This window comes from Semicossyphus pulcher, unplaced genomic scaffold (genome assembly GCF_022749685.1).
Source record: "Semicossyphus pulcher isolate SPU_LCO1_2020_fin unplaced genomic scaffold, fSemPul1.0.p SCAF_22, whole genome shotgun sequence".
In the NCBI taxonomy this organism is placed as follows: domain Eukaryota; kingdom Metazoa; phylum Chordata; class Actinopteri; order Labriformes; family Labridae; genus Semicossyphus; species Semicossyphus pulcher.
The window spans coordinates 8,480,116-8,502,261 of NW_027211696.1; the positions used below are offsets into that span (position 1 = coordinate 8,480,116).

A 22,146-nucleotide genomic window follows, 5' to 3' on the forward strand; every position below is an offset into this window, starting at 1 on the left:
CATTAGGTAGGAAAAAGTAAAAAAACTGTCTTTAATTGCAGTCCCAGAGAAAAACTGTGTTGGAGCCGAGGCCAACATGACTTCTTATAAAAACAAAGTTCAAACTGTGTAAAAGTTGTAGCTAACCTTGTGTTTTTTATTTTGTGTTTAAAAACCGTGAGGAAAAAACTTCCTAGCTAGCTAACCTTTCAACCCGAATGTATGCTAACCACTAATCTAGCTACGCTAACAGGACACAAGTGGGGGCGTGCAAGACTATTTAACTGTGGCAAAATCATCTTTGTGAACAGCTGGGAGTATTAACCAACATTCATATGGTGGGTTAACTTTGCCCTTTTTTGTGGCTGTGTTTTATTATTTGCAACAACAGACTTAAACCGGCTCCAGTAGCACTAAGCTAAACGACACTTCATGTGTACACTCTACCACAACTCACCTGCACTGTCTCACCGTGTGACAAGCCCATGCCTGCTGCTGTGTTGCCTTCAGTCAACAGTTTCACACACTCCGCTGTGAACCCTCCTACCGGCAGCCAGATGGGGCTGGCTTATATGCGGAAGTCCCAGTTCCGCTCAGTCCAGTTCACTCCGAGAACAGACGGACTACAGTCACGCTTCTCCCCCTGAACACCAGACCGGCTTCACAAGGCAAGGTGAGCACTGCACTGTGTATATGACTTAAATCTTTGAAATAATGACACCGGGAGAGCTATTTCACCGTGGTTATTTTACACTATTCAGAGACCGTTACAAAGCTACATTAAAAAGAAAATAAGCGTGAAATGTGAGGCGAGTTTTTAACTTTACTATAACTGCCCCCAGCATATTTCTTACACATTCGTATTATTGGCTTGGCTTTGAAGCAGTAACAGGTACAGTTATACTCAAAGTCTATCGGAAAAGTGCGCTTACAATGTCAGACATGTGTTTTATGTCACACCCACTGACAAATTAGGTTCCGGGAGAAAAATTAGCCGGGCTGGGCTGGTTTTCACACAAGCTACTGTACGTAAACACCCGAGAGAGGACGACCTGTGCAGTTAAAACATAGTCCCATGACTGCACCTGGAGCTAAACCCTGGTAGTTAAATCATATTCAAAGCTGCAGTCTTACACACTCTGAGTTAAGACACCTTAGTTTATTAAAAGTAGGCGTATATTAAGTAGTTTTTAAAACTGCATGTGTCACATGTGACAAGAGCAAAGGGGTTGTTGCTTAAGAACAAACATATTTGATCAGAACTTAAAGTGTACCACTAAGTCAGGTGGAACACATTGTACCACTGACACTGGGTAAATATTGATACATATGAGTGTCAAACTACTTAATTTAGCAAAAATTGTAAGCTCTTAGATATTTGTTTGTTGTTAATGTAATTTTGGTTATAAGTAATATGCACACTAGTGAGGCACAGTACATTGTGAAAACGCACTACACTCTTTGAGTCAACATATCCTGCTATGATGTCACCCTGCTACATTGTCTCCTGAGGCATTATGAAAGCAGCATGACGTCTGAACTTCTGAAGAATCAATTTTTTTTTTTTTACATGAACTCTGAAACATTTCCTTTCTAATATCTAAATATTACTTAAAGGAAGCATGACTTGACGCAGCTGTAGTTTGACACACAGAGAGGGAAGGGTCATAGAGGTCAGGGCGGTGAATGGCAGCTCTGTCGATCAGGTGTTTGATTCCCGATAGAAAGCTTTTCTACTGGGAGGGGAGTTTAACGTTTAAAGAATGTGTTTCTCATTCAACCATGACCTGGAAGTTACCACAATTCTTAAGCCAGATATTCCCAAAGAGTCTTTCAAACTGTTAATTAAATAACATTTAAAGGTAGTATCTGACTACTTAGACCGCCTGCCAACTAATGAGATCAAATGACTCCTAAATGCATGAAAAATAAGTGTCTGAGATCATGGATAACATATCCAGCTGCTCCCTTTTGTGTGGTGCTGAAAGTATCGTGTTTTAATCTTCTGTATGGTGTGAAAGTGCTGAAGTATTCAGCACATTAAGGTGCCATTATGACAGGAACTTGAAAGATAAGGCCCAAAAGGAAAATAACCAGATTTGAAGCTGCGACTGGCTTAAAGAAGTTTTGATGTGGGTGCTGCTGATAAAATGCTTGTGCAGAGCTCGTCGGTTTCGCTCTTGTTTTGGAACATTAAAGGTGTGTCTCCTCACGTCTGTGCATGATATCATTAGAGATTACACAACAAGCAGGGACATGACATGAGCCTGGAGTTTGTTCTCTCCATATTAGGAAAAGAAATGCTGATAAGAGGAAGTAGTGTGACTCAGGAAATTGAATGTACCTTCTTCTGTGATGTCCCAGTTGGCTTTGAAATCTAATACTGAAAGAATCTGTTGGGAACAAATGACATATTTGTAACAGAGCTATCCAATGCTGTTTTTGTCCTCAAGGGCTGTTCTTTAAACAATGGGAGCATGTCCTCAAGCCACGACCCTTGGCTCAGAGATCTTTGCATAAAACTTGAAGTATTTACACCCATTGTGTCTCGTGTCCCCCAAGAAGATTAAGTGTTTGTCGGGTTTCCTAGTTCAGAGGTGTCGGCTCAAATGAGGCACGAAACATTAAGCCTTGCAGCAGTGTGTAAGATGTTGCTGAGTTCCTTATATTGAGGTTAGGACATCAGCTGCTTTCATCACTTTGTTGACTTTTGCTGCATTGGACTGGTTTTGGTATAGTGCTAGTTTTTACTGGTTAATTGCATAGTTTCAGATTTAAAAGAATAGTTTGAATTTTATTTATTGGAATGTTTTGGTCATTATCAATCCTCTGAGACGCTTCAGTTGGTTGATAACGAGCAGATAATTCAAATCAGATGTGATGGAGTACGGAGAAAGCTAAAACATGCAGGGAGGTAGCTCTCCAGGAGCAGGGCTGGAGACCCCTGGGCTATGCTAATCAATAGCTGACTCCGCTATCATAATTTATAAGCCCCAAAAAGGTCACCTTGTTGTTCTCCAAAAACAGTAGCCTACAAAGCAATAAAATACTCTCAATTTGCCATTTGCAACTGCTGATATAGACTGGATAATTCACATTCATGTGATAATAGAAAACAACGACAACACAACAAGCTAGCAGAGAGTGAATCGTTAGCCGAAGCTAGCTAAATGTCAGCAATCAGACCATCACAAGTTTTATGGCTGGCTGTTTTATTTTTTAAAATTTGAAGTTAATATAATTAAAACAGTACAAAACAAACTACTTTCATGTTTTAAAAAAAAGTGTTTCTCTGACATCATCATTGGCTATAGCTTGTTTCCAGGCGCCGTGTGCTAGGTGCTGCTAACCCCTAGCCCTTAGGACTCCTTTAGTGTACATAACAAGGCCATACAACAATGATAGCAAACATATTACAGCCATACAGGGTTTGTTGTATACAGCTGTTAAAAAATAATAATATGTACTCTACGTTTGGTAAATACACTTGTTCTTGGCCAATACTTAAGCCTAGTTATTGGAATCAGGATTGGTATAAGGAATCAGGGACTAACTTATTGACTCACCTTAACCCTCGGTCACCTTGAAGGAGACAGCTGTCTTCAGTCGCCTGCTGTCTTATTATAGACTTGCATATTCTACATGCGTGCGTGTGTGTATTTGGGCGGATTAGTTCGATTGCAAAAGCGTGTGCTCTCCAGGTGTTCACCTCCCTCCTTATCACTTTCACACGTGATTTAATTCCTTCTCCCCACACCCCTTTTTGTGGCTCCTTTAAAGAGCCTTGTTCCCCTCCAGGCGTGACACCGAGACAGCGTGTGTGTGCGTAGTCCAACCCTCTGATTTGATGTGTGTCTCCTGCGATTGACCAGGTGACGGGTCGGAGCAGGTGGTGCTGCGTCCCTGAGGGGATTTGTGACGGCAGTCATGACTTACAAGCTCAAAATGGCATGCCTCTGGGAAGACAAGGCGTTATTATTCATGACATAGTCATCAGAAAAGTATGCTCAGTCTGCGTTGAAAACTCCTAATTTCACCCCCAGTTTTTGACACATTGTTTTCTGAATTGCTCAACAGAAACACCAAACATTTGCTCAATTACATGAGAACTATGAATCTTATCTTTGTCTGGTTCTCAGCTCCTCTCTGAATTTAATCCTGATAACATTAACAAGCCTCAGCTTTGCTTCTACTTTCCCCTTTTCTCTCATAATTGGAATGTACTGTATGTGACATATAATGCCTGTGGGTGAGCCTCTGATGTCATGTTTTCATGTCAACATACTCCCTTCCTGTTGGTCAGGGCGAAGGTGATATATTTCCACATGATGTGCCGGTTCACAGGCACACAGACGGATCCACTCCGGCCTGTTAACTAAACACTCGTACCAGACTCTGGAAGGAAAAGCACATTCTGCAAATATGGTGCACCAATTTCCTCAACCAACCCAATAAATTTAATAATGCACTTAAAACCTAACATATGACTGCACTTAACCTCAGTCTCACTTCCAATAATAAGCCTGCTGTTTCAATTTTTCAGGGCAAAAGGAATGCATGACAGACAAGGCTTAAACCAGTGAAACTCAATAGGGCATGAAATATTTCACCGCACCAAATAGTCTTTGCTAAGTGTCTGACTTTAGGAGCTGTCCAGTCAATTTGAATGCACACATGTACAGTCTGGATATGGGATTTGTAATCCATCCATTGGGGTCGTGATTGATGGTGCATTTAACCAATGAGATGTCTGAAAATTATGTAAACTTAAAGGCGGCCCACCATTGAAATGTTGACCTGGTGGGTGTCTGGCAAAGCCATCGAGTATGAATGCATAGATCCTGATTGGAAATTGGCACTTCATCATTTCCATCAGCGTGTGATTGAGCGGTTGGAAGACGCTATACTGTATAAGTACAGTCCATTTATATAAGTACAGTCCATTTAACTACTAAGGGTGTGTCTCACCTTAACTCTGGCTGTATGCAGGCCCAGCAGCACAGCTGCCTGAGGGACGGCCAGCGCTCACTCTGTTAAACAGTGCTTTAAACCATATGTGATGTAATTAAGATATTTTATTATCAAAATCCAACCCCTTGCTTAAAACCCAGGAATAACTTTAAAGGTTGATGCGTGCTCAGAGCTGTTTCCTTGATCAAGTGCTTCCCTTGCATCCGGATTGGTTGTTATTTATACCCATTATCTGTTACGATTTTGAAAGCTATGCCACTGTTTATCTACAATAGGCCGACATGCAGTATCTCCCTTTTTTTTTTTTTGACTATAATTTGTAGTTTGTCTCTGTGTGGATACCGCTGTCATAACAAAGTGTTCACACGATGGGTTCAGTGAAAGGACAGTGATGAAAGGTCCAAAGTGCAACAACAGAGTAGCTCATCTGACATTCTTTATAGGTAAACAACTCATTGGCAGCGCTTTCCCCACCAAAACATCTGCTTACTAAAAATAAATGGATGCTTTTATTTTGTAGTTTTCAGAAAACAACTACAGCATATTGAGGATTTAAGGGTTGCTCTTTGACTTCCTGTATCGCAAATCCTGCAATGCATACTTCATTACCTCTTTGTTTGGCTCTACTTTCATGTAGACCCAACAGAGCAGTTCCTCTGTTTAGGTTTGGCAGAATTACACTGCTTTACTTTTTAAGTGCAAGCTGCACATGCTTTGTTTATCACTGTACCGGATACACACTGTTTGTCTACATCCTCTTTTTCCTTTCGTTTTCATTCCCTCTTGTGTCCGTGATATCAGCGTGGAGTCTGTCTCTCGTTTGCTTTTACCCCTCTAAATATCCACTCTTCTGTCTCTAGGTGAATCATGAGCAGCAGCTACAGCGTCACCCTGGCAGGCCCCGCCCCCTGGGGCTTCAGACTGCAGGGAGGGAAGGACTTCTGTTTGCCCCTCACCATCTCACGGGTGAGCGGAACACACACACACACACACATACGTACCCTTCACTCCACGACAGTCACCTCTGAGGAATGCCGTCCACGTTCACTATGCCATGTGCCTTGTCGGTGATGAAAGCGCGTGTGCCATTCATCTCCCGTGTCACACTCATTGCTGGATTTAGACACCTCGTGTAACAGTTCACGGCCTCTGTCACTCAGCTCCGCGTGGTCCTGCCCCCACCTCTCGTCAAGGCTGTGACTATTGTCATAATAAAGTTACACAACTGAACTATAACCTCAATATCCGTCAATTTAAAAAACTCTTTTGAATTGCTCTGACGGCCTTTCAGGAAATAGTCCGAGGATTAGGCTGAAACCTGTTAACGGCTGCTGTCATCTCAGTCATTCAGATGAGGGATGGCGCTAAGTGTCCTGGCCTTTTTCCTTGGCATTGGTCCTGATGCGAGGCACAGATGACCTTTTATATACTTTAAATGTTTTGGCTCCGGCTGACCAGGTTCTGTTGTGCCCTTAGACGGTAAAGTGGCAGGCGTGGGGACTACTTTCTTGAAAAACAAGCCTGTTTATGAGACAGATCCAACCTCAGCCTAAACATAGTTACTGTTTATGTTCATGGTGTAAGGGCCGTCCTTTCAAAACACTGTGATTGCTGCTAAAATAACTCTACTGTACAGCTCAGTGTTTGTCCGAGAAGCTGCAGTCTGAAGTGCCTCAATCAAACAAACATTTCTCCTCGTCCAACAGGATTAAAAATAGGAAGCCTGTCCTTTACCCGAAGTCTGTGCTTTGATAACAACTGCAGAACGAGCTGTGTTATTCTCTCCCTGCTGCTTCCTGTTATGTAATTGTAATCTGAAAGTCACAGCCAAGGTCGGTGACTCTGTTTATTTGTTGTGGGCAGGATCAGTTACAGAATTGTGAAAGCTACGTGTGGAGCGGAGAAGTGACTTTTCTCCAAGTGGGAATACGACCCTCTCTGAGAGTACGAAAGGCCAGAGTGGCTGTCCGGACTATTTTTGTGCCTCGCCACTATGATAACAATGGAAAGCAGGACGTGATGTTGTCAGAGTGGCATGTAGCTGTCAGTAGACATCTCAACTTCATCTCTTAAACACAAAAGAATAAGAATGAAGCACCTACAAACGTTTCACCTGATGAGATATCGGAGTTTTGTGGATAAAAATAGAAAAACCTTTCGACAGAGGAAGAGGGAAATGAGATCGCCATCAGATTGGCCATCTGCCTCTGCTGCCCTTTCAAAATTGGCATCAGCTGTTGAAAAAACACAAGGCCAACATCTGTTTAAAATATCCCTCCATTTTTAAGAGCTCGATGCTGTCTCACTTCGAATTCTTGAGCGCTTGCAAATACAAGAGTGCCCTGACCCGAATTTGTCATTGAATTGTTCCTATCCAGGAGAGGTAACAAGGGTGGGAACTTTACGGGAATGAATAAAACTCACAGGAAAAACCGACGAGCCTGCATGTGCTACTTGGAATCTGTCATGATTTACAATAAACCGAGACAGGTGAGTTCTGTAAGGTGTCCCAGAAAGGCCAAACAGAAGCCTCGAATCTCTTAAAATCCCGGCCTCGTGTAATGTGGTAGCTTTAATCCTTACTTCATTTTTTTGCGGGTTGTTTTGGCAGACAGCTATGACCCATAAAATGCTGAATATCTCCTGTGTCCTGCGTTGAGTCATCAGCGGTGTAGAGCATGCCTCAGTACCGCTGAGCCAGGCAACACCATTCTCACAGCCTCTCATTCCATCACATTTGCTGGTTAGTGACATTCCTGATATTTTCATGCCGGCTCATGACCAGGGAATAAAATGGCCCAGATTTCTCAGGAATAAATGTCTCTTTTGTCTAGTTACCTTCCAGATCCTTCTGTCACATAAGACACAGCCAGTATAATGCTTGCTGGACGTGTGCCCTTTAAGTTTAGTTAGTTTTGATACACCAATACTGCATCTAAGTAATCTAAGTGACTGTATTTACAAAGGGAAAGTGCAGATATAGAAACATCTGCCAAGAGTTTAACTCTGACTTAGATTCATTAGATAAATGAAGAGGAAATTGTGCACACCACAGGCCTATTTTAAGGCTCATTAAGGACCCACAATGCAATGAATTAGCTGTTAAGAAAATGCATCTGTTGCCTTCACTTTGAAGCTTATACATGTTTTTATGCTTGGTTGCAATTACCATAGAATAATGATGTAATGACTTTACATCTGCTTCCCATATGTAACTGATCCTAAGATTACACACTGTACAGTGTACAGTATATAAGGCAAGACAACCACAGCTTGTTATCCTGTAGCTTTTTTTTTTAAGGAGAATTTGGCTCCGGTCTTGTTATAACACTGATTAAAGTATGTTGTGGAGTACATGCCATAAGTCATATGTAATGTGTGATATTAAGTTGGGTGTCACAATGCTTACAAAACGCATGTGCAAATTTACCCTCAATCTGATGACTAAATTGATAAACATAATCACAGGGTTGTTGAACCTCACTGGCCACTTTATTAGGTACGCCTTACTAGCACCGGGTTGGACGGGTTGCCTTCAGAGCCGCCTTAAGTTTTCATGGCGTAGTTTCAACAAGTTGCTGGAAACACTCCTCAGAGATGTTGGTCCATATTGACATTCAGCATCCCGCAGTTGCTGCAGGTTTGTCGGCTGCACATCCATGATGCGAATCTCCCGTTCCACCACATCCCAAAGGTGCTCTGTTGGATTGAGATCTGGTGACTGTGGAGGTCATTTGAGTACAGCGAACTCACCGTCATGTTCAAGAAACCAGTTTGAGATGATGTGGGATTTGCAACATGGTGCGTTATCCTGCTGAAAGTAGCCATCAGAAGATGGGTACACTGTGGTCATAATGGGATGGAGATGCTCAGCAACCATACTCAGGTAGGCTGTGGCGTTTAAACGATGCTCAATTGGTACTAAGAGGCCCAAAGTGTGCCAAGAAAATATCCCCCACACCATTACACCATTACACCACCAGCCTCAAGTGTTGATAAGGCAGGATGGATCCATGCTTTCACGTTGTTTTTGCCAAATTCTGACCCTACCATCCGAATGTTGCAGCAGAAACTGAGACTCATCAGACCAGGCAACGTTTTCCCAGTCTTCTATTGTCCAATTTTGGAGAGCCCGTGCGAATTGTAGCCTCAGTTTCCTGTTCTTAGCTGACAGGAGTGGCACCCAGTTGAGTTACTGTTGCCATTCCCCTCTGACCTCTGCCATCAACAAGGCATTTTTTCGCCCAGAAAGCTGCAGCTCACTGGATATTTTCTCTTTTTCGCACCATTCTCTGTAAACCCTAGAGATGGTTGCGTGTGAAAATCCCAGTAGATCAGCAGTTTCTGAAATACTCAAACCAGCCTGCCAACAACCATGCCACTTTCAAAGTCAGCGGATCGTCTGGACCATGTCTTCATGCCTAAATGTACTGAGTTGCTTCCATGCGATTGGCCTATTAGATATTAACGAGCAGTTGAACAGGTGTACCTAATAAAGTGGCCGATGTATATTGCAGGTGTTAATGTGTTGAAAGGTAAGAGAAAAAGCTACGTACTAGGATCTATGAGCGAGTGTGATATGTATATTTGTGTATTCAACATGATTGAACTTTGAACAATGCAGCTGGGTTGTTTAAGTGAGACCACCCAATACTTTAAGGATGACTTATGGAGGAAGGGCCCAGTTATGCACATAATATGTGGGGGTATGTGTTCCTGTTCCCCCAGACTCTTTCCGTCCTGATCGCCTGTGGTGATTTTAGCTCCTTTTTAGGCATTTCTTAACAAGCTTCCACATGGGACAGACTCAAGCTCAAAATTACTTGTTTTGCAATGCTTATGAAACAATGGAAAATAGCTACTCCAGAGACAAAACATAACTACAGAATAAATTATATAAATTTACACACAGTGGATTGAGATGAAAAGCTTGGTTATAAAATCTTTAAACTATCATTAATCCAAAAGGCATGTGTTGTAAGAAATGAAAGATAAAGTAATACAACATTAACATGAACTCTCATCCATCTAAATGCTTATGTTACTGTAGGTTACATGGGGGCCAACACAGCCAAATGTTCCCCTCTGAGCCCTCACTTCCCCCTCCTGTATTCGGCACCCTTTTGGTTGTTGTTTTATCGCCATGTGATACTCTGAGTGAACATTGTACAAACTAATTTTAGCTCTGTGTTTGCAGTTGGCTCTGAGCTTCAGGATTTGTTCTACTTCAAGTGCCTCCATTATGTGTTAATATGGTGAAGCTCCCTTCACTCTCAAAGAGGAGGAATGTGATGATGTGGTGTCTCTGGGCAACACACATCAACACTGGGAGTGAGAGGCGTTCATTGTGCTTTCATCTTAAGAGAAGACAGTGCAGTAGAGCCGGACAGCCCAGTGTTGCATCTGCTACTATGGTTTTATGGTTAATGTATTTACTGTCAATTATTTACAATTAAATTGATCAAGTAAGGGGTAATGTATAGTGAGTGGATTGTTATCGTGGAATGGAACGTCAACAGGGTGAGCGAGCCCTCTGTAATCAGACTGACGACAAATTTATGTGATTAGAGCCGCATCCCTAGCAATGGTCCGTTCTTCATAGCAGCGGTACGCTATTGAGGAATAGCAGATCTCGGTATGACGTAATTAACCAATCAGAATCAAGTACTTAACATCCTATACTCACGTAGTAAAGGAGTAGTTCTGCTTTTTTTCTGAACATGTTACGACCAATAACTGTATATATAGCTGGACGACACGTGTCATTCTCCTCTCATTGTACAAAAGTGAAACTAAAATACACCCGGAAGTGGGCGCTGCCATCCTGCGCAATTGGAGCCAGAATCTGGTGGAGCAGTGGTACTGACGTCCCGCCCATTTTGCTTACAAAAACACACTACGTTTCCTCTCTCTGTTCCTTCTGTACTCTGCTAATCCAGAACAGATCAGCTGCAGGAACCACATTTGTCAGCAGAGCAAATAACTACACTTGTCAGAAAATAAACACTTGGACATAAATCAGCACAATTATAACTATCTGTAGTGACTCGTCCCATGTGATGACATGGAGGTGGGCTTTATGACCTATACTGCAGCCAGTCAGCAGGGGGCGATAGAGATGTTTTGGCTTTACTTTAAGAGAGCTGTCATGTCGTCCATCTTTTTGTGCAGTCTATGGTTACGACACTTAAATCCAGCATGTGCTAAACTTTAAAGGCTAACCAAAAGTGAATTTCAATTTCCTCTCTGCACACGGCTGCAACAGGACATTCAGCTACTTAAAATATTATATTCAGAATAAAATAATGATAATACTGCAGCTATGATAACAGTGGAAGAGAAGATCAGTATTTGCTGCATACTCAGGTTATTGTAATAGTTGAAGTACTAGAACTCCTGCCATTAGTGCAAACCATCCTTTTGTATTTGTTTCATTGATTTAAGATTAATACCAAAAGGAGTTTATATCTCGCGGAGCTCATCGGATAAAGAATAATCTGTCTTGCTCCGTCTGACATTGAGCCATAACTTTTGCCTCAGCTCACGTCCAGAGAAAATAAACCTAAGCGGTGAAAAATTCCCCTGGCATTTCAGGAAACCTTTGAGACGGAGGGTTTGTGGTCTGCGCTGCATCGCTGCCAAACACTTTGTGTGTAATTCTTTATCTGTCTCTTGTCTTCAAACCTCTCGAGTATTCTGACACGGAAACTGGAATTTGATAGAAACCACTCAAATCTATCCAACATTTCACAACCTCGCGTATATGTACAGTTGACACAGCATACTTAGTAATCTGTGATTCTGTGCAGGGTCCTAAAGATGTGTTCAGGTTTTTACATATGGCTCAGTAGATATCTGCAGTATGTGTTTGATCCCAGTTTGATCTCCCTTGTGTCTATCTGGACTTATATTGAAGGCATCTGCTTCTAATCTTCCTAATGCTTTATGGCAGCGCTATAAAGAATAACGGAGCTGTCACTTTTTGATTTAGATCAGTTGTGCTGTTTTCTTTTTTTCCTTTTGATAAAAGATATTTAAACGAACAATCCACGAGATTGAAACGCACACTGCACATGATCAGTCTTCGTGGCTGCAACTTGGAATACAACCTACTATTACAGCTGTGTTTATTGTCAGTTGGATAAAAGCCATCACCTTTATTAATAGGCCCTTAAAGTGTTATAAAGGAGCTGTTTCCCAACTGAATAATGCTCCATTCAAAGCTATAATCACGTAACTCTGATCAACACTTGAGACTACGAGTGCTATCACTTGTTTGTCTGTTTGTTTGATCTGAATCAAAGACCACATTGTTACAATGTTGCATTTTGCCTTAAGTTTGGTTTGTGTTCAGACGGCAGCTTTTACCAGCAGACCTTTAAAGTGCTTTCTGATTGGTCAGAATTTCCACATAGGAAAAGTCCCTGAAGTAAACAATCTGAGAGAGAACACTCCTCAATCACACTCAACACAATCGCCAACTTTAATGTTTTGTTAATGTTGGACATTTCTCCAAAGATCGATCAGCTCCATTCTCCTTGAGTTTTCTACAGTTTGAATACCTCCGTATTCCACAAGCATTTGTGAAATTGTTTGGTCAGCCCATATTTCTGTCTCCTCGTCGCTCCCCCACGTTTGCCCTCTACTCTTCTTGCTGCCTGGCTGCGTGGCTGTCTCTGCAAATGTCAACACCCGTAAACGACCGACAATGCTCAGTTTTTTGGTCCTACTTAAAGTCAGTTTATGTTCTCAACTGAATCGAACCCGACCGTGGTTTATTTGAAAACGGACCGAGTCCCGTCTTTTCCGGCTGACCATGGTCCGGTGGTTTGAAGTTCTCAGGTGTGCAAGCACCCTAAAATTAAGTATTCCCCAAAACATAAATATTTCATAAACAAAAAAATCCTATGTGAAAGTGAACCTACATCAATGTAGGCATAGAAACACATAGAAATAAGACTTTTTAGGGAACAAAATAAGTGCAAATAGCACATTGAAAAAAAATCATGATTTAGTGTAATTGACGGCCCAAAGCGCACACACTTTCAAAATCATTGTTATAGCAAAGTGCATGTTTCTAGATTAAGTGTAGTATACATGTTATCTAATATCTGATAGTATTCCAGTGGCTCTCTCAGAAATGTTGTGTTTTCACGTTGTAGCTTTTGGAATCTTGCTAATATAACGTCTTTTTAATAATTTATCATATTTTTTTTAATGCACCTCTCAAAACAAAGTCACGAAGGTATTCACAATAAAAACATTGTACACATAAAATACAGACAGGTGTGTAAAAAAAAAAAAAAAATCATAAATATATCTAAAATCAACACCAGGCAATTAAAAAAATGTGATTTAAAAGAAGACAAAGAGTTTGCAGCCCTGATCTCCTCTGGCAGGCCATGATTGCAAAAGCTCTATCACCTTGTTTGACAGTTCAGACCTTTATCAGTGCACACATTAATGCAAAGAACAGCCAGAACATTTTGCTTTAAAAACAGCAGGTGAAACTTAATCATTGACTGAATCCAAAAACCCCACAGGAAGTTGAAAAGAATCCCCGATGGAGACAGAAACCAGCACTCACACTTGACTCAAACCCCACCATGGCTGCAAACCTTTTCATACCATCTCCGTCAGCAGTGCCAGTCAGCTCGGTTTGTTTCTGACCTGACTAAAGAGCATTCAGTATTCAGTGCGGCGTCGGTGCCGCTTTGTGTTGTTTTGTTTGCGTTGTCATGGCGATTTGACTAAGAGCCTGTGTGTAGGTCCGCCTGGAGTCTCGTGTTTTCCAGCAGCCTGATTGATGTAGAAAGAGACCGGGGTCAAACCATGACAACCACGAGGCTACCTCTGCTCAAGTGGTCTTAATTGCGATGTTTGGCTCGGAGGAAAAGTGCACTTGCTATTTTGTCCCCTCCCAGCTGCTGTAGGATGCACTGCTTTATCTCATCTCTCCTTCTCTTTACTGTTTAACAAGTTTGTGCAAGGTGTTGGGGTGTACAAGAGCACACTTCTCTTGACCGTAAACTGTTCTCTCTCGCTTCTGCTTGTGCGAGCTGCCCTGTCTTATGTTGTCTTGACAGTTTCATCCCACAGATTCTCCAGGGTAAACGGTTTCTTTTTGATGAGCTTTGCAGGTGGAATGCAGGAACCACAGCCCTGCTTCCTGAGAGGGGAACGTTTAAGTACGCAATGAGCTTTAAAATTAAGAGACAGCATTTTCAAGTCACCAGTCAGATTTTCAGGCACATTGAATTCATTAAATTAAAGCTAACAAACAAAACCCCTGGTCTCGTAAAACTCCAACTGTTACTAATAAAGTTTGCAAGCAAGTCATTCAGCTTTATAATTACACATTCAGCTTTGTGTGTGATGACATAATGTTAGGCCCAAGTCTTCTCCATATAAGGTCCTCTGTCTTCGCCTCTTCCCTACACAGACATGACATGCATCTCACAGGCCCTCAGTCCTCGCCGCAAGACACTTCCTGTAACATGACTTCTCAAATGTGACCACAGCCCCTTTCCTAACTCTATAATTATTTCACTGAAGTCAGGAAGCTACACACCAGCATGGATGATGATTAGCATCCTACAAGTATTTTTTTTTTTTACTTTACCTTAGATATATCGGGTTTTAAATGGTTCTCCAATGAAAAGTTTTGCATGGAATATTAAATGTTTAATGTAACACTCCATCCATCCATCCATTATCTCTTGCTTATCCGGGGCCGGTAGCGGTGGCAGCAGGCTCAGCAAGTGACCCAGATGTCCCTCTCCCCACCAGCGTTTTCCAGCTCCTCCTGGGGGGTTCAGAGGAGTTCCCAGGCCAGACGGGATATATTATCCCTCCAGCGAGCTCTGGGTCTGCCCTGGGGTCTCCTCCCAGTTGGACATGCCCAGAAAACCTCCAAAGGGAGGCGCATCCTAACCAGATGCCCGAACCACCTCAACTGGCTCCTTTGGATGCCAAGGAGAAGAAGCACTACTCCGAGCCTTGCCCGGTTCGCTGAGCTCCTTACCCTATCTCTAAGGCTTAGTCCAGACAACCTTTTGAAGGAAACTCATTTTGGCGATCTCATTCTTTTGGTGACTACCCAAAGCTTGTGACCATAGGTGAGGGTTGGAGCGTAGATCGACTGGTAAGCTGCCTCTTCACCACGATGGTCTGATACAACGCCTGCACGATCCATTTTACCCTCACTTGTGAACAAGACCCCAAATTACAAGACTTACTCCCCATCCAGAGGGAGCAATCCACCGTTTTCCGGCAGAGAACCATGGCCTCAGACTTGGAGTTGCTGACTCGCATCCCAACCACATTGCACTCTGCTGAGAACTGCGATGCCTAATGGAGGTCCAAGCTTGATGAAGCCAAGAGGACAACATCATCTGCAAAAAGCAGAGATGAAATTCTGAAGTCCCCAAACTGTGACACTGTAGCTGTAAATCATCCATCCATCCATCCATCCATCTTCCTCCCCTTATGCACGGGTTGCATTGGCAGTAGGCTAAGCAAGTTATCCCAGATGTCCCTCTCCCTAGCAACATTTTCCAGCTCCTCCTTGAGGATCCCGAGGTGTTCCCAGGTCAGGTGGGATATAATCCCTCCAGTGATCTCTGGGTCTACCCCGGGGTCTCCTCCCAGTTGGATGTGTCCGGAAAACCTCCACAGAGAGGTGCCCAGGAGGCATCCTAATGAGCTGCCCGCAGCACCTCAAGTGGCTCCTTTCAATGCAAAGCAGTAGCGGCTACACTCCAAGTTCCCTCCGGATGTCTGAGCTCACCCTCTCTAAGACTGAGCCCAGCCACCCTGCGGAGGAAACTCCTTTTGGCTGCTTGTATCCACATCTTATTCTTTCAGTCACTAACCAAAGCTCATGACTATAGGTGAGGGTTGGACCATAGATCGACCACTGCTGCTGACGCTGCGACAGCCCGATATGTCTGGTTTTAAATGATGTACTAAAAAAAACCATTATTCTTCTCCTGCAAAGACTTTTGCATGGTATATTAAATGTTTGATGTAACAATGCAACTATAAATCAGCAGTTTATTAAATACAGCAATTATCTGCTAGTGGTTGTTGCCACTGTATTGGGATTTTGGCAGCAGACTGGGATCTCTGGAGAGGCAGTGTGCGATAGTAATCTAGCTATTTCAACAGCTTAACAAAGCTGTTTTCTCTCCAAACTCAATCTCTGTTTTCTCCAAAACCCTTTATTTTTCTTTGTTCATTTTAAACCTCATCAATGATCATTTGACTACTGAGTAAGCCTCTTAACCTGAATGAACCAGATTTTCTATTATTTGCTTTGATGGCTGTGTTTGATTATGGCTGTATAACAGATGGATTGAAAACACATGGAAGAATTGGACTGTTAATTTTTCTAGGCTTCTGCTTTGTGTTTTTATAGTTGGACTGATACAAATTCCCGCTGAAGTTCTCTTCATCTTTCAACAGTGGAGCAAAGATCAAGTTCTTCTACAAAAACCATTTGTACCAGAAATAAATTAAGGAGCCTTTTAGCTATTAATCTCATAATCTCCAGTGTACTATAGGATTTGCCATGAGCCCTCAGGTCGATCGGCCAAGTGTTGGGCAATATACTGTATTAAAGCTACATAAGAGCAGAGGCATTAACAAGTGTGGAACAACTGGTCATTACCAGTAACTGCTCGGTGGTAAAATCAGCCGTGTGGAGAGGAGCACAGCAGCACAGCAGAAACACCATTATGTGGCTGGAATCCCATTCATGTAATCTCAGTTGGAAAGACACTTGATTCATTTGGAAGTGTCTGCAAAATGTAACATAAAGCCTTAGCTCTGACAAGTGGCCTTTTTTGCCTTTGTCTTGGGTGACTTTATTTTGACCGAGGAAGGTTTAAAAAGAATAACCTTTGTCCTGAAGTGCACAAAAGATGTGGTTGATAGTACGTTTCTCTAACTTCCTGCTCTCCCGAGAAACCTAGAGTAGCACGGCCAAAGTTCCAGCTCATTATTTATCTGCTCTCTGTCACGAGTGCCTCAGACCTCTCTTGATTTATATTTATAGACTGCGGATGCCAGGGATTCTTACTGTGACATCTATTTGTTTTGTATCCATGTGAGAAAGACGGTGTTTGACTGGAAGAGGTTTGGATTTATAAAGTGCTCTCTGTTCACCGCAGACTGAAGCATTAAACATTGTAAACCACATATAGAAACACATATTTTATATGAGACTGTAACAAGAGTCCCCTCTTCTCAGCATGCATGTTTGAGGAGTTACCATATATAGAGCTGTATAGTATTGTCTTTTTCTCACATCCCTACAAGGAGGGATCTAGTTTTCACTCCCTCTCTTCCTCTCAAACAAACACATGCAGTCACGCAGAGACGGAGACACGGGGAGATTAAGTGAGAACAATCCGCGTCCCAGGGACATGTTCATTCAGCAATCCTTCAGCAGCTTCTTTTCCTGCCATTAACCTCTGGAGCAGTCTAAAAGAGCACAACAGAGCCAACAGATGCCTGTGATCTCTGAAGAGTGCTTACACTCTCTTCATTGGACTCTGCAGTTAAGAAGGATGAGTTATTTTATTGAAAGTGAATGAGTCAGGACAGGCTTGCAAAATACTGACAGGTGTGAGAGTGTATGAGTCTGTGCCGGACACTGAGTGAGCAAGTGAGTCAGTTGAAGCTGTGTTCATGCCTGCCCTTTGTGAGTAACACTTGCATGTGGCTGCTCTATTGGTTTCCAAGACATTGGTATGCATACATCAGCCTCGGCTATACATTCTGCACTTCCCGCTACTGATCTACTTGATAATGACATGAGGGAAGCACAGCTTCAGAGAAAACAGCTACCAACACTGTCACTTCCTCATTCTTTCCCTCCCACTCTTTCCCCCTATTTTATAATGAGGGTTAACACAATGGCACATTCTTTATGTCCCATTTGCTCCTTTTAAACCACAGGAAAGCCTTTTAGTTAACTAAGCAGAATGCATTCTTTAGAGGTGAGGAGAGAGGTTGTCTTGTTTTTTGTTTAAATTAGGGCTTGTAAGAATAAGTGCTCCCAGTTGTGGATGTGACAGACGTTGAAGTCAAGTCAATTCAGGTCACTTTATTTACTTACATACACTTTGTATCTAAGACTTCTTTATCATCTGTCAGGTGAAAGGTAAAAAAACACAACAAAAACACAAGTAATTAAGGGTTATGTATATTTCTTCAAGATAGAGCCTATATAATGGAATAATAGAGGCCCCAAAATTGAGCCCTGGGGGACGCCACTTTTAAAGTAGAGCTGAAACGGCATTTCGAGAGTGTCTAGCTTCCGTATCGTGACATATTTCCGAGTGAAATCATATCATTAGAGGGATTTGATTTGATCGTTGAGAACTGGGCGTAGACAGACGTTCTCCACAGCGCAGTAGCTAGCTAACTGACCGAGCGTTCTTGGTGCTCTGCGGCTAAATATGGCAGATTGATTGGTTGAAATTGTTTGGTCCTAGCTAACGTAGGCACACGTGACAAAGAAATTGATTTTCTGTATTTTTTTTGGCCTATATTGTCAAATAGATGCACAATATTTCCGGGGATGTGATCTAAAAGGATTAAAATTACATTTTTCATTTCACCTCGACTTTACAGGGAGTAATTCTGACTGAGATTGTTCTTTTCTCAAGTAGGAGGTGAACCATTTTAATACAGGGATCTGCAGACCTACTTTACTCACTACTATTTTAAAAGAATGTCTTAGTTTTGTCTCAGGGTCTGTATTTATACAGTTTATTGGCTCAATGAAGTTTACTGCTGATTTCTAGATGGCAGCGTTGGAGCATTTAGCTTTATTCTGACATTCATTTTACATTCACCGCTCAGTATAGTTGACAGATACAGTCCAGTTTCCTACCATCATGCTTCACACCCTCTTCATTATACTTCTTAGTCTCTCAACACATTTATAGAGCTGCCACTTTATATACATGTATGTGCTTCCCATGCTCCTTTTTTCCATAAATCTGCGAGGCCTTGGGCAGCATGAGTTTCACATTGCTGAAAGATGACACAAAGATATGATCACATGACAGCCAGCATAAAATGAGTTTGTTTGTGTTCCCATGGTTGTACCCAGCATGGCTGTATACGCTGTGGGCGCTTTTAAAGCACGCTGAATGATTAATGAGGTTTGCACAGCCTTGCGTAACCACTGGTCGATCACCACACCTGGTAGAGACTCATCCCATCGTCATGGTTTTATTACACTACTTCCTGTGGATTGAATGCAAGTCTCAGCGTGATAGTGGACCTGAAAAACCTCAACACTAACCCATCCCCCCACCGCCACACTCTGGTAGACACACAGTGGTGGAGCTTTGAGGTTTTGAGCTATTGCTACCGTACTTGGCTTTAAAATTACTAAGTATTAAAAGGTTAGACCTCTGAAAATAGGATGGCTCTTCACATTTTCCATATTAAAAGTATAGCTTTTTCTTACTTTTTATGTACTTTGGAAAACTGTTTGCCCTTTCCCCTTACTGTTTAATTTCAAATACACATATAGATTAAAATAACAGCGTTACACAGCATGAACCCCGCATAAAAAGGCTTGAAACAGGAAGAAAAACAGTTGACAAAGTGTTTTTCTGATTGGGAGGCTGGGTCATGACACTAGGTTGAGCCAAACTTCCTGATGGAAAGCAGCACAATATGGATTCACACGGCAAAGAAACAATTAGATGTGGGCTCAAATCTCTTTATGTCCTTAAGAGACCCAGCACAAGCAGGAATATGGCCTCATTTAAAAATCTGAGGGGAGAACTGCTTCTATCAACATTCAGTATGATATTTACTTAAGAGGAACAATAAGGGAGAGTTGGCCAGAACTTCCCAAAATAATGTTGCCGGGGGTCAGAGGCAGAGCTAAGAGCATCATGGTTCAATAATCATTGTCAGTGGTGCTACTGACAAAGTACTGAATCATGCATCTCAATATGTGTGTGGATACCATTTTTTTTTTTTTTTATATATATGTATTTGTAAGTTTGGGTAGTGGATAGTTCAGTCTGTAGGAACTCAAGTCCCTGTACAGACCAACCATTGGGGCTGGTAGCTGGAGAGGTGCCATCTCCTCTCCTAGGCACTGCCGAGGTGCCCTTGAGCAAGGCACTTAATCCCCCAACTGCATGTTGCATGTCCGTGTGCAGCCCCCTCACGCTGACATCTCTCCATTTATGCATGTCAGTAGGGTCCTGTTTGTGCATGTCCTTTGGATGTCGTGATGTGAGGAGTAAAATGCTTATCTTATCTGACAACTGTTACATAAGACAGGAAACGGAAAGGAGGGCACAATCCTTAGTGATTCCGAGAAGTAAATTAACAGAATATGCATGCACAACATGCTCTTCTTTCACGCCTTCCCTTATTAATTCTTTTAAACTTTAGATGCATACACAGAAGGTCCAAAATATAATGCTATCTGAACTATTAATACACTAAATGTGTTCTCCTCCTTTTCCATGTTTAACTTTTTTCTCTGTATTTACTTCATGCTTGTGTGTCATTGCAGCTCACTGATGGAGGCAAAGCAGCCAGAGCCAAGATGAGTATTGGCGACATCATTCTGTCCATTGACGGCATTTCCACAGACAGCATGAATCACCTAGAGGCCCAGAACAAGATAAAGGCCTGCACAGACCATCTGAGCCTCACTCTACAGAGGTAACGGTTCCACACATGGGCACTTACAACAGTACACAATTTAGTGTGTAGTTTAGCCAGTTGAAAGGATTTTCCTGAGCCATTTGTTTCTGATGTTTTTTTAAAGCATAGTGAAGACATAATCTTTAATTTTGGTGGAGTATAGGAATCTTGTTGGCCGTATTTTATTTGTTTATTTGTGTTTTTTGTTTTTTCTTGGACTCCTGTTGCACTAATTTAAAACAGACAGATCTTTCGTCCCTGAGGTCCTGTGGGGGGTTTGGGAATGTTAAAACACAGAATTACGCTTGTTGTTTCTTGCGTGGTAGCATTGGTTTATGTGACTTGTCGTCTGCATTATAATTAGTTCCAAAGATTTATAGTTCTTTCCCTGTTCTCTGAAAATGGAATTAAGATGAAGCAATCGGAGGAGTTAAAACTGTAGTATCACACTTGAGGTCTAAGTCCAAGTAACACTGCTGGCCCAAGATCAGAAAATCGGAAAAACTGGACTAAAATAATCATCAGAAAGTGGCTTTATAGCAAGAGGAAATGAAGAACCATCTAAATCATGTGTAATTTTCCCTTGCTGTTTTGTGTACGGCTCAGAGTCTGTAAAAGTCTTCAATTCAGTTCGCTCCTCTGCTTCTCCCATTAGAAAAAGGAAGAACCTGGTCTTCCGGGCTCTTGAGTCTATTAAAGCTCCAGTGCGGCATCAGGAGCACTTAAAATGAAAGCCCTCTGCTCCTTTAGACATGCTTCAGAGAAAAGATAACAGGGATTTAAACAAAGGTTTCGGTCCAAGGAACTTTTTCTGGCCAAGTTCGACCACCTCAGAAATTGCTACATAGAATAGCTGTTCATTTGATTTTGATGAATCGAGAAAGAATGATTCCTTCCCCAAGCACTTTAGCCAAACCCAGTACATTTTTCTGCAGCCAAGAGTACAGCAGAGCTTAAGTGTCAGACACAAACAAATGCAGGCGAAGCACGCACCACTCTCCGAGCTGTAAAACATGTTGACAGAAAAAATCAAAGCCTGGTTTGCATGTCCTGTCATTCCATCACCACATCAAAGCAGAAAGGAGCCTCTGTGCTTTAATCGTGGGAAAATAGTCTTAAAATAGCTCTGTTTCGCCCAGCTGCAATTAATCTACTGCGGGGAATGTATGCACAATGAAACATCAAACATTCTTCGCTGAAAGTGCACGTGAACTACAACTCAGTTCCCCTACTAAACAACAAAGGTTTACAAATGATACATGACTGTTTGCTTTATTTTCCCCCCCTGTAATTAGTGGCATACTTTATTTTTTAACTCATTTTAAGTAATACTTTATACCTGGGAATTGAGCGTTGAGTATATTCCATAAGTTCAAGGAGGAAAAAAGGGATTTAAGAGTGAATAGCCACACTGGCCTTTATGCTATTCTTTTCTACAGCACCTTAAGCTCAGAATAAAGGAAACAGAACTGAATTGAACTAGAATAATTCTCTTTGTCAGGC

At 42.0% G+C, this 22,146-nt stretch overlaps 1 protein-coding gene across 4 annotated transcripts in view; it reads left to right on the forward strand.

Moving 5' to 3' along the window:
• Positions 1–585: 585 nt before the first annotated feature.
• Positions 586–22,146, forward strand: part of pdlim5b (PDZ and LIM domain 5b) — a 44,137-nt gene continuing 22,576 nt past the window's right edge. For 3 of the 4 annotated variants that reach the window (XM_069673212.1, XM_069673214.1, XM_069673215.1), the window contains exons 1-3: positions 588–652; positions 5,811–5,916; positions 20,510–20,661. In XM_069673212.1, the coding sequence (XP_069529313.1) occupies positions 5,818–5,916; positions 20,510–20,661 (251 nt within the window). In that variant the 5' untranslated portion in view covers positions 588–652; positions 5,811–5,817. Of the gene's footprint in view, positions 653–5,810; positions 5,917–20,509; positions 20,662–22,146 lie in introns of all 4 variants that reach the window. The other variant, XM_069673213.1, reaches the window with a different exon arrangement.